Genomic DNA, 13,905 nt, shown 5'->3' with positions numbered 1-13,905 from the left:
TATCAGCGTCAGTCATTATAATCTGAACACACATCTGTATACTGTATCAGTGTATCAGCGTCAGTCATTATAATCTGAACACACATCTGTATACTGTATCAGTGTATCAGCATCAGTCATTATAATCTGAACACACATCTGTATACTGTATCAGTGTATCAGCGTCAGTCATTATAATCTGAACACACATCTGTATACTGTATCAGTGTATCAGCGTCAGTGATTATAATCTGAACACACATCTGTATACTGTATCAGTGTAGACAGCATCAGTCATTATAATCTGAACACACATCTGTATACTGTATCAGTGTATCAGCGTCAGTGATTATAATCTGAACACACATCTGTATACTGTATCAGTGTATCAGCGTCAGTCATTATAATCTGAACACACATCTGTATACTGTATCAGTGTAGACAGCATCAGTCATTATAATGTCTTCTGTTTGCTTCTGACGCGACGTTCATATCCAGTGAAGGAAAATGTCAGCCATTAAGAGACTAAACGCCAGTGGGCGGGGCCTATGGTGTTATGATGTATAACTATTGGTCAATATCTCGCTCTGGAGGTGGGCACATGCAAATATATTTGCCAATGTGACATCACAGCCACCGAAATATCAAACCAAGATTAAATAAATGCTTAGTTGTATTATATTACTCTACAATTCTGGACTTTCTTTCCACAAACTAACGCTATTGACATGTCCAGGGATGCAGGATATATCAGCCACCATATCGGTATCGGCCAATAAATGTTCATTTTTAATGTTATTGTTCTCAGCCTGATAAGAAATTTTGGCCGATATATTAAAGCTGAAAAATAATGCATTATTTCCATCAGCTGATGGTTTTGAATTGCTTGAAATATGATTAGAATCACTTAAAAAAAAAAGAAAATACAGTGAAGTGTAACATATGCAGTGCAAGTCTGTCATATCGGCTCCATAAAATTATAATGAGAACATTATAATTGTGTGTTTGGGACATGGATTGTAATGGTGAGACTTTTGCTTTTGTAATCAGGCTCTATAAAAAAATAACAAAAATTTGGATTTATATTTTTCTCAGGCTATATATTGGTTATTGTTTTTTTCAAATATAAAGAATTATCGGTTATCATTATCGGCCAAAATATTCATATCGGTGGATCACTAGACGCGTCCAATCTATTCTCTTCGTAGCTCCTCCCACATTCACCTCAGAATCATCTGGACTTTATTCATTATTTAGGGTACATTATTGCTGATGCTGGACTCATGAACCAAAAGCTTCATAATTAACACTAATAAAGCAAATAAAGGCCCTCGCCTCGTCACAGCAGGATCTGAAGAATCGCTGCACTTTAAAACTGTTATTAAAAAACTATTATCTCAGCGACGGCTGAGACCGGTTTAGGAGACGGAGCGTTACAGCGGCTCGAACATTCTTCATCACAAACACGAGCTCTCCTGAAGATAAAGTTCAAACTTCTGCTGCTTTTAATGTTTGTGTGTTTCCGATCAGCCCTTCTGACTTAACATACTGATTTTAATTGAAATATGTCTTGTTATTGTAAATGTGCAGAACTACATGCTGTTATATTTTTAGACTCAATTTCCTCTGAACACACACACACACACACCTCTCCTTCTGACGGACATGAAGCTTCAATTCATTTACTTAATTATTTACCCGTTTTTATGTTTACTTACTTAAATCATTAAATTAATAATTAGTTGATAATGATTGTTTTTCCTGTCGTTCAGAGTTTCCGAGAACTTAATTTTAAAATATTAATTACCTTGTTTAGTTTATTTGCTCATTTATTTATTCACTTATTTAAATATTTATTTATTTACTTACTTGTTTATTCACTTATTTATTATAGCTTATAAACATGAATGCATGTGGATTGTTCTAAGTCAAGTCAACTTTATTTATAAAGCGCTTTTTTACAATACAGATTGTTTCAAAGAAGCTTTACAGAGATAACAGGAAAATGTTGTAATAGTATTGTTAAATATAAAATTAAATGTCCCCAAAGTGTTAATATAAGTAAATCATTAATAAATAAATAAGTTCATAATTTAAAACAACTTAAGTAAATATATAGTGTAATTAATCAAATAATTGAATAAGTAAATAACTAATAAGTGCATAATTAAATAAGCAATTTAGTAAGTAAATAAATACCTAAATATTAAGCAATTATTTGAATAAATTAATAAGCACGTAATTAAATAAACTAGCAAATAAATAAGGAACTATATAACTAATTTAGAAAATTTGTAAATAAGTAAATGACTTATAAATAAGTATATAATTAAACAAATAAATAAGTGAATGAATAAGCAAATAATTAATTAAATCCGTAAACAAATAAGAACATTAAACAGTTAAATAAGTTAATATCAATCTTTTGTTGGTTTTGAGATGGTTCAGCTGTTCCCATCAGCCCCTCTGATTGAACATACATATTTAAATATGTAGTATGTAGATTTTAATATTTAACATGCAGTATTGAAATATGTAGTGAATGTCTTATTGCAAAAATGCAGAACTAGATGCTGTTGTGTCAGACTCAGTTTCCTCTGAACACACACACACACTCAGAGTGTCTGAAACTCCCAGTGAACGCATGAACTGATCACTTTCAACTTCAACGTCATTTTTAATAAAAGCATCAGTCAAATGCATAAATGTAAATGTTTAAATGTAACGGACAGAAGCGACACGACTACTGTCAGCGCGATCACCTCGAGGTCGTCTCTGGATACACACACACACCGATGGGCCGCATCCGTCTCTGGACTCATGCATACACACACACTTGTACTCTCACACATGGGTCACTACATACTGATGGACCTCATCCGTCTCTGGACACAAACACACACACACACACACACACACACACACACACACACACTGATGGACCGTATCCGTCTCTGGACACACACACTGACACACACACACACACACATACACACACACATACTCACACACACACGCACACACACGCACACACACGCACACACTCGCATACACACACACACATACTCTCGCATATATACACACACACTCTCACTCTCACTCTCGCATATACACACACACACACACGGCACACTACACACTGATGGGCCGCATCCTTTGCTGTCGCCGCTGCAGGGAAACAGAGACATGTGTGAGTGTGTGTGTACGTGTGAGTGTGCGGTGTGTGTGAGTGCAAGTGTGTGTGTGTATCCAGAGACGACCTCGAGGTGATTGCGCTGACAGAAGTCGTGCCGCTTCTGTCTGTTACATTTAAACATTTAAAAATGTTTGTTAAAACAAATGTTAAAACATTGGCTGGTGCGAGTGTGTATGTGTGTGTGCAAGAGTGTGTGTGTATATGCGAGAGTATATGTGTGTGTGTGTGTATGCGAGTGTGAGTGTTTGCATGTGTGTGTGTATGTATGTGTGTGAGTGTGTGCATGTGTGTGAGTGTTTGCATGTGTGTGTGTGTGTATGTATGTGTGTGAGTGTGTGTCACTGTAGATACTGAAGAGGTCAATGACATTCATAACATGAACAATAGTCATAACAGACAATAATAACAAAAGTGATAACTAACTGAAAATTCAGCTTTGATCACAGGAATAAATTAGATTTTAAAATGTATTCACATAGAAAACAGATATTTTAAATTATAATAATATTTCAAAATTTTTACTGTGTTTTTGATCAAATAAATGCAGCTTTGGTGAGCATAGACCCTTTCAGAAACATTACAAAATCTTCCTGACCCCAAACGTTTGTACTTTTCTACAAAATGAATGTTTAAGCATTAAAGCAGAATCCTTTACGTAAAAAAGAAAAAAAAAAGAAAAGTTGTTTGAGTTGACATGAAATCCTGGCATCTAACATTATTTAACCAACATGTTCAGTAATAACTGTACAATAATTATACAGTTTTCATGAGTGTTTTATATATATATATATATATATATATATATATATATATATATATATATATATATATATATATATATATATATATATACACACACACACACACTCACGTAAAGGGTTATTAGGAACACCATACTAATACTGTGTTTGACCCCCTTTCGCCTTCAGAACTGCCTTAATTCTACGTGGCATTGATACAACAAGGTGCTGAAAGCATTCTTTAGAAATGTTGGCCCATATTGATAGGATAGCATCTTGCAGTTGATGGAGATTTGTGGGATGCACATCCAGGGCACGAAGCTCCCGATTCACCACGTCCCAAAGATGCTCTATTGGGTTGAGATCTGGTGACTGTGGGGGCCATTTTAGTACAGTGAACTCATTGTCATGTTCAAGAAACCAATTTGAAATGATTCAAGCTTTGTGACATGGTGCATTATCCTGCTGGAAGTAGCCATCAGAGGATGGGTACATGGTGGCCATAAAGGGATGGACATGGTCAGAAACAATGCTCAGGTAGGCCGTGGCATTTAATCGATGCCCAATCGGCACTAAGGGGCCTAAAGAGTGCCAAGAAAACATCCCCCACACCATTACACCACCACCACCAGCCTGCACAGTGGTAACCAGGCATGATGGATCCATGTTCTCATTCTGTTTACGCCAAATTCTGACTCTACCATCTGAATGTCTCAACAGAAATCGAGACTCATCAGACCAGGCAACATTTTTCCAGTCTTCAACTGTCCAATTTTGGTGAGCTCTTTTTCCTATTTGTAGTGGAGATGAGTGGTACCCGGTGGATTCTTCTGCTGTTGTAGCCCATCCGCCTCAAGGTTGTGCGTGTTGTGGCTTCACAAATGCTTTGCTGCATACCTCGGTTGTAACGAGTGGTTATTTCAGTCAAAGTTGCTCTTCTATCAGCTTGAATCAGTCGGCCCATTCTCCTCTGACCTCTAGCATCAACAAGGCATTTTCGCCCACAGGACTGCCGCATACTGGATGTTTTTCCCTTTTCACACCATTCTTTGTAAACCCAAATGGTTGTGCGTGAAAATCCCAGTAACTGAGCAGATTGTGAAATACTCAGACCGGCCCGTCTGGCACCAACAACCATGCCACGCTCAAAATTGCTTAAATCACCTTTCTTTCCCATTCTGACATTCAGTTTGGAGTTCAGGAGATTGTCTTGAGCAGGACCACACCCCTAAATGCATTGAAGCAACTGCCATGTGATTGGTTGATTAGATAATTGCATTAATGAGAAATTGAACAGGTGTTCCTAATAATCCTTTAGGTGAGTGTATATATAAAACATTTCTCAGGGTAATTCCCGTTCCAGGGTCATCATCGTTAACTAGAACTAAAACCATAAATAATGTTTCCAAGTATAAAATAAATGTTAACTGAACTAAAATAAATTATTAAATCAATCTTTAAAAAAGGCAAAACTTATCTTTTTAATTTAGTAATATATATAAATATATCAAACGGGGAGAAAAAACTAAATCAATAAAATAAGATACTCAGCACTTTATCAGCCATGAAGACTGATTATTATAACAAACTGAGATAGAAAAAGGATGAAACGAGAGATAAAAGGAACAAGGGCCAGATCTGAACTATTTTGGGAGCCATAGAAAAAATTACAGATCACACACACACACACTCTCTCTCTCTTCTCTCTCACACACACACACACACACACACACACACACACACACACACACACACACTCTCTCTCTCTCTCTCTTCTCTCTCACACACACACACACACACACACACACACACTCTCTCTCTCTCTCTCTTCTCTCTCACACACACACACTCTCTCTCTCTCTCTCTCTCTCTCTCTTCTCTCTCACACACACACACACACACACACACACAATCTCTTCTCTCTCTCTCTGTCCCTCTCTCTCTCTCTCTCACACACACACACACACACACACACACACACACACACACACACACACACAATCTCTCTCTCACTCTCTCACTCACTCACACACACCTGAACTAACATTGATGGATGTAGTGTGTTGTCATTTTTCTTGCAGTTCAGAAAAAAAGACAGAAAACATTTCATTTTGCTTATTATTTTTGCCATTTCCTTTCTCTTCTGAGCAAAGAGTCAATTTTACAGATGAGTGCTGTCCATCACGCGGCGCCAGAACACAATCAGCGCGAGACGTGTGTGTGTGTGTGTGTGACGGAGACTCGAGTTCGACGTGTCAGGAGAAGATCGCTCAGGATGACACCCGCTGCCAGCGACTAATGGCCGAGCGCCGCGACAAATTGGTGCGGAGAATGACACGGCCGTGGAGGGAGAGAGAGAGTGTGTGTGTGTGTGTGTGAGAGAGAGTATGTGAGCGAGAGCCGGGCCAAAGGGACTGACACCGAACAATCAAGAGTGTGGAAAGACAATTTCCCGGAGAGGCCTGCGACATTAGCGCGCTAATCCAGGGAGATGGAGTCGGTCGCGGGAACACGAGAGTTCAGTGGTGCATGATGGGACACATCTGAGGTGAAAGAGCGGGAAACCTCCTGATCCAGCGGGAAGCTTTTAACATCGCATGTCAAAAGAATAATTTAGACTTTTAAAATGTATCTGAAAGAGTCTCTTCTGCTCACCAAGTCTGTGTTTATTTGATCAAAAATACAGTAAAAAATGTGAAATATTATTATAATGTAAATCATCTGTTTTCTATGTGAATATATAGTAAAGTGTAATTTATTCCTGTGATCAAAGCTGAATTTTCAGCATCATTACTCCAGTCTTCAGTGTCACATGATCCTTCAGAAATCACTATAATATGATGATTTGCTGCTCAAGAAACATTCATGATTATTATCATGTGACACTGAAGTGTGGAGTAATGATGCTGAATATTCAGCTTTGATCACAGGAATAAATTACACTTTACTATATATTCACATAGAAAACAGCTGATTTACATTATAATAATATTTTGTGATTTTTACTGTATTTTTAATTAAATAAATTCAGCTTTGATCACAGGAATAAATTACACTTTACTATATATTCACATAGAAAACAGCTGTTTTACATTATAATAATATTTCACAATTTGTACTGTAATTTTGATCAAATAAATGCATTATTCCACACTTTAGACAGCCAGTGTGTGAGAAAGCAAATTAATATGCATCGAGATTAGCGAATCACTTGCCAGTAAACCCCTAAAAAAGTCAAAATCAGGACTTTAGTGGCTAAAAATAGGGATGAAACCATTAAAAATATATACTAATCAATTATTAAACATGCCTGAATATAGGCGACAATCTGTATGTAAATGAGCTTCTATTAATTCAGACATATAGCCTACTGATCACTCAAATCATCTCTTTCATAACGTAACGACAGACTGGGAATCAAGAAGTAGTTTGTTGAAATATACTGGAACGGCTCCTGAAATACTGTACAGAATCATAAAGTGAAATTAAAGCCTGAACACAAAATACACAACATCCGTGCAGTGCGATTCACAAACCAACGATTAAAACAAACAACCAAAAGATTAAAACCAATCTTTAAAAAAGGCAACATTTCTAATTTTTTTGAATAAAAGCTATTCTAAACCTACTACAAATGGAAAAAAATACACAGTACAAATTACTAATATTAAAATCAAGAAGAAAAATATAAAATAAAAACGAATTCAAAATATGAATATAAACTATAGTATCTCAATGATGCTAAAATAAGTCAAATTTTGTTGTAATAAATGTAAAAAAGAAATTGTTTTTACATTTTAATATTTATGCATTTAGCAGTTGTATATTGATGAACCAAACCAGCAGAAATTAAAAAATAAATATATAAATAGATAGTAAAATAAATGTAACTATAGGAAAATAAACAAAAATATAAATACATTTATAATAAAGTAAATATATGTGGGGGAGAAATATAATAAAATAAAAATGTATAATTAATTAAATAAATAAAAATGAAAGAAAAAATAATTCAAAAGAATAAAAATGCATTTCAAAATAAATACAGAAAATAATAAAGGAATAAATTACAGATACATTTTTTTAATGAATTTTTATTTATTTATTTCTGCAGGTTTGGTCCTCCATAAGCTTTTATCCAAAGCAACTTAAATTCCATTCAAGGCACATTTTAATCAACGCATGAATTCTGTGGGAATCAAGGGAACAGCCGAATCTGAAGCCCAAGAGTTAAAGCAGTGACTCGAACCCTCCATACTATGATTGCTAGTCTTTGAATACTACACAAATATTACAATCCATCATTCCAACATTAGTATGATCACAAACACATCTAACACAGAAGTCACAGACGACGCTGAACGGGTCACATGACTTTACACCGTCTGACAGATGTTTGAATGAAAGTCCTCGAGGTCTGAGACTACAGTAACTCAGTAAAACCGCAGTTCTTTCTGTTTCTATTGAATTCTGCGGATCTAAACTAGTCACAGGTATTACTAAAGAACTACAGATGAAACCACAAGAAGTGTGAGGTGTGGACAAAATCCTCTCGTCTGATTGGCTGTTCAGAACATGAGCTTTGGCGTTTAATGCAAAACAGCGACTGGTTAATTATTGAGTCGTTGGATTAAAGCTGCTTATGCAATATGACTGATAAGACGAAAGTTCACGCTATCAGCCTGTTTTCATGCATTAATCACTTTTTTATTGCCAGTATGTGAACAGCTTGAAACCAAACTTAAAAATGAAGATGTTCCCCGTTGTCTATGAAAGCTGTCTGACACACACTCGAGCTCAAACGCTGCAAATGTTCAAATATGAGTGCAGTTTATATTACTCGCTTCTGTTTATAATATACGTTTATATATATTTAGATTTTTTTTTTATCATTCTATTGCTTTTTTAATTTTTTTGTGCTTTCCCCCTGTTTTAAGCATAAACCTCAAGACTTTTTTTATAGAAAGAACAAGATTACGAAAACGATTTCTGCAGTGCAACATTCTTGAACAATCAATATAAAACACTTCAGATTTCACTGAAACAAACATTAGGAAGGCTTGAGAAAGAGTTTCTGAAGCAAATGCAGATTAACTAACTAACTAAAGCCCTCATGCTCCAGCTTAATGAAGTTAGTTTGATCAGATCACTGACAAACACAAGACACATTTGTTTTCATATTCAGAAGCTCATTCCCATAACAAGAGAAGCATGAAGCACGTGAACGACAGATAATCTAACGTTTAGTCTAATAAAACATGAACGCCTGATTCATAACTGGCAGAAGTCATTTCACGGATTAAACTATGAAGAATAAAAAGAGCTGGTTTCATCTCTCCGTCAGCTGACTCAGTTTGATCGGGTCACTGTTGGGTCACAGAACAAACACATGGAGGCATATTTGTCTAGAAAACATGCTTCTGCAAATAATTACCATATACTAACACATAATTATGAGATGAAAAGTCAAAATTATGACAAAAAGTTGAAACCTATGACAGTCAATTATGAGAAGTCAAAATTATGACAAAAGTCGAAATTATGACTGTTATTTATGAGATGAAAAGTTATTAAATAAAGTCAAAATTATGACAAAAAGTCAAAACGATCACATAATAAGTCAATTATTAGATGAAGTCAAAATTATGACAAAAGTTGAAATTATGACATTAAAAATGATCATATACCAAGTCATTTAAGACATTTAGTGTCGAAATAATGAAGAAAAGTTGAAATTGTTGAAAAACGTCAAAATTATGAGTCATTTATATTATTTATGAGATGAAGTCATAATCATTAAAGTCAAAATTATGACATTCTAGTTTGAAATTGACAAATCAATTATGACATAAAAATGAAAGTCATAATTTCGAAATATTATCTTTTAGAATTTCAACTGTTTGTCTCATAATTACGACTTAGAATGTAATAACTTCGCCTTTTTATCTTAAAGATGTCATAAATAAGATTTTCCAAAGCATGATTTTCTTCTTAAGTTGCAGAAACAGGTTTCAATATGAAAGTCTGATGAGTTCCGATCTGATCTCTTGCACTTTAACAAACTGCACAGAAAAATTCAACACATTTTAGGAGCAGAAGACTAAAGCATGAAAGTTAAGTGCATGTACAGTCCTTCATCTGCATGTGAAAGAGTGAAAGAGGCTTCATGTTGAAACACAACATGTGTGGTTGCATCATCTAACTAGTATGGGAGGACTAGTTAACACAGTCCATCCTGTATAATCACCTCTCTAAACTCACTAACTCGACTTCTATGTGTAAGTCTACAGAAGTTAGTGACAATTCACAAATGCAATTGTTTAAAATGATTTCAAACATCACATCATGACACGTCTGACCCGCACGCGCTCGAGCGCTTCAATAACACAGTTTTAAAGAGGTGGATGTGAAATCAGCATCGCGACATAACGTTTCTAATGCATGTTCGCTTGTGCATGCATATTGATTAATATCCTCTGCTATATTGATGCAAACAGGAGCGATCATAACGCCTGTTTAAACACATCACGCGCCCTGACCAGCAGCTCCTCGCGTTAATGCGCGCTAGAATGCGCGTGTATGTTTAAACTCACCTTGATTAGTTGTCTTAAAGTCAATGTTAACATGGTAAAGCGACTCAACTTCTCCGGTTCCAGCAGGTTTTTGCGTTCGCACGCTTTTCGTCCGTCGCCTAAATGACAGAAGCTTATTGACGATCCGCGCGAGGGCTCATGGGAAATGTAGTTCTGACTTGCGCAGTGGGGAGTTTTGCTATGGTAGACTACAAGTTGACGTCATAAATAAAAGAACAACATGCTATTCAGAAAAACTACAGCTAACTGTATTTCTGCACAGTTCTTCTAACACAGATGTATTGTATATGACTTACAGCTGAATACAACATCTACATGAGCTGTTTTTATTTATTTTATTTACTTCACCAAGCCGAGAGTTTTCCATGTAGTCTTTCAATTAATCTGGCTTCATAAAAGCTGCATTTATAGTATAATTATACAATATTTGCTGCTGAAACTGACTGAAATTGTAATGCAATGTATAATGCTTATACATAATGTATTTTATTTATTGCTGTCAAATCGATTAATTGCGATTATAGTATCTAACAAAAGTTTTTGTTTATTATATTATATACATATATTATATCAACAAAAACTTTTATGTTGGATGTGATTAATCAATTTGACAGCACTAAATATTATATTATATACTTACTGTCTCCTAAATAATTAACAGTCAGCAATAATAGAGCCCTTTTTTGATGTTCCTGCTTTTGCAATGTCCGTGATCAGAGCTCAAGTGTCCCATGATGACCCTAAGAAAACAAACTGATCATGTAAAGAAATTGCACTTGTTACACTAAAATTCAAATAGTAAAATGACCTTACAAACAAAGTATCATAACTCAGAGCATGAGGTTCTTCTTTGTCTTGAATCTTTTCTTAAGCAGCATAATGGATCATTTCATTCAGTGTTTGTGAATAACGGCAGGTCTGGTGGATTGGATTTCATTATTTATTTGTGATACATTATTTACACACATGTATACTATACACATGATCAAGCAATACTTTATTCACAGAACTGCAGGAGCTCGAGTTCCTCTTCAGCTTCTCGTTCGTAGATGAATCGGTTGTCCAAAAATAAAGAGCTACGGCTACGCTTTCGCTGCTTTACTTCAAAAACAAGACGGAAAGTAAAGGATAATCAAATGGGATAAAAAACAATATCATTCTATCTGTGTCAGCATTTTGCATTTTGTCTTTGCGTCTCTTCAAGCTTTATTCAGAGTAAATAGATATGCTATGTCTTTAATTTCATAATACATAAAGGTAATTCATATTGGGGTGAATAACATTCTGTTAAATACATTCATTTGGATTTATTTATCATCTTCTTACACATAGAGAGTGTTTTTGCTCAATGTTTTAAACATTAAACCTGGTTTCGCACTAAAACATAAACTCTTGGTCTGGTTAACCCAGAAGCTTTGGAGCTTTTGTTGATGATCTGATCATGAAGCTAAAACTTCATCTTAAAGGTTTTGCATCTGTCATTTAACATCAAAATGTTGTAATTTATACCTCAAATTCATTCTAGACAACATCAGGAAGGCCTCTTGAAGTCCTGTGACACAAGTCCTGTGAACGATTCATCATTCTAAAGAAAATAAAAGTTTGTCTTCATGATCTGTCATCACCGTCCATCTTCTTGACTGACATCAGGAATCAATATTTCTCAAGACTCAATATTTTCATCATCATCCAATCAGTTCTTCAGTTGCATTTGTAAAACCCTGATCGAAAACTGCAGATCGCAACAGGTTTGTTATTTGAAACCAATGAAAAGTAGCTGGTTTTTGACTTCTTCACTGCAAAAAATGATGTTGTTCATCAGTACTTTTTTCTTGTTTTCCAGAACAAATATTTAAACAAGGGAAAAAAATAGCTTGCAAGCAGCCATTAAGGGGCCAAGCATAAGTCATTGATTTAATGGTTTATCTCTTTTGACCAATAGGTGGCGCTGTGACTAAATTGATGTGTTGTGGTCAGAGTGAGGTGACAATGACACATTCAAAGTTTGGTGTCAATATGGAAAAGCATTGCAGAGATACAGCTTCAATCATTCCGGCATCATTCCATCACATTTGTTGATGCGGTATACAAAAACGGTTCCGTCGATCGACGCGAAATCCGTAACCTTTTGCCGGCATGGTCTGAAGATGATACGATTAAATTTTGGTGAAAATCAGACAAGTAATCAGTTCGAAAAAGTGTGGGATTTTAAAAACCAGATTCACTGCAATCGGCCGAAGCGATCAGAAGGTCTAAACAAAAAGAGTACTTTTTCCATTTTCTCCTGACCACTAGGTGGCACTGCGCCAAAACCTTGCAGGTATCCTCGGGTCATGGTTGTCATAACACACACCAAGTTTAGTCAGAATGGGCTAAAGCATTGCGGAGATATAGCCTCGCGTTCATTTTGGTGTGCTCTTCGTCGAATTTGTTTGAATGTTATTCCAGAACGGTTTCGAGGCTTAGGAGGAGTTCAACAAAGAGTAATGGTTTTTTAGTGTTCATAAAAAATGGTTAAATGGTTGAAATGCCGCATATGATGCAATTGAATTGTCTTGAGCTAAGATATCAGAGAAATTTTTTGTTTTGTTTCTAGCCCTTAAGGTTCAACAATTATTAGGATAAACATAAGTGAAACATTGGACAGTTGGTGGCGCTAGAGGGATTGAGTTATAGAATCAAAAATTGCTGTGGTTTATATTCTGACTGTTCTCTATCTATGTGCCAAATTTCATAACTTTCCCGAAAGCGGATCTATGGGCTTCCATAGACTCAAGAGCAGAATAAATAATAATACTAGGAACTCTAACAGATCCAATAGGTGCCTATTACCCTTCAGTGCTAGACCCGTAAATATCCAAATATGAGTCAATAAGAACAAATATCTGTCAATGGGGTCAGAAAAAGAAACTTATTCAACTCTGACCCCATTGACAGATATTTGTTCGTGTTTTAAGCACAAACTTTGTTCAATAAACAAGTATTAATATCTGAAATCCTTTTGCTTCACGAGTATTTAAAGTCCCCCTGTAGTCAATAATTTGATTCCTTAAAATCGTCTTTGATAAACAAAATTACATATTTAAAAGTTTTTACCTTCGCATAAACAACATTAAATGCTAGATTTTCACCACAGGGGGACTTTAAGGAATCTTTAGATATTTGTGCTGAAAAACAAGACAAAAGTACTGAGGAAGAACTCCTTCTGAAATACATAAGGAGGATCGGTAGGAAAACAAGACGTTCCCTGTTCGTCTAACAGTCCACAGACAAAAACGGACGAAAGCAATAAATCAGTATTAAGAGCTGAACGGATTAGGGTTGTTCTTTCTATATACAAAGAAAACTTAGATCGAAAAAATCAACGGAAAACACGTCCGCTTCATCTGAGATACGG

General features: G+C 35.5%; 1 protein-coding gene across 1 annotated transcript in view; it reads right to left on the bottom strand.

The window, feature by feature from the left end:
• Nucleotides 1–10,657, bottom strand: part of LOC143701965 (serine hydroxymethyltransferase, mitochondrial-like) — a 46,899-nt gene extending 36,242 nt beyond the window's left edge. Inside the window, exon 1 of the mRNA XM_077195629.1 lies at nt 10,509–10,657. Coding sequence (XP_077051744.1) covers nt 10,509–10,541 — 33 coding nt within the window. The 5' untranslated portion in view covers nt 10,542–10,657. The remainder of the gene's footprint in view (nt 1–10,508) is intronic.
• Nucleotides 10,658–13,905: the final 3,248 nt, after the last annotated feature.

The sequence above is a fragment of the Siphateles boraxobius genome, unplaced genomic scaffold (genome assembly GCF_051911475.1).
Source record: "Siphateles boraxobius isolate OS27281-9 unplaced genomic scaffold, OSU_SipBor_1 331, whole genome shotgun sequence".
NCBI lineage: Eukaryota > Metazoa > Chordata > Actinopteri > Cypriniformes > Leuciscidae > Siphateles > Siphateles boraxobius.
This window is presented reverse-complemented; position numbering and strand designations above follow the sequence as displayed.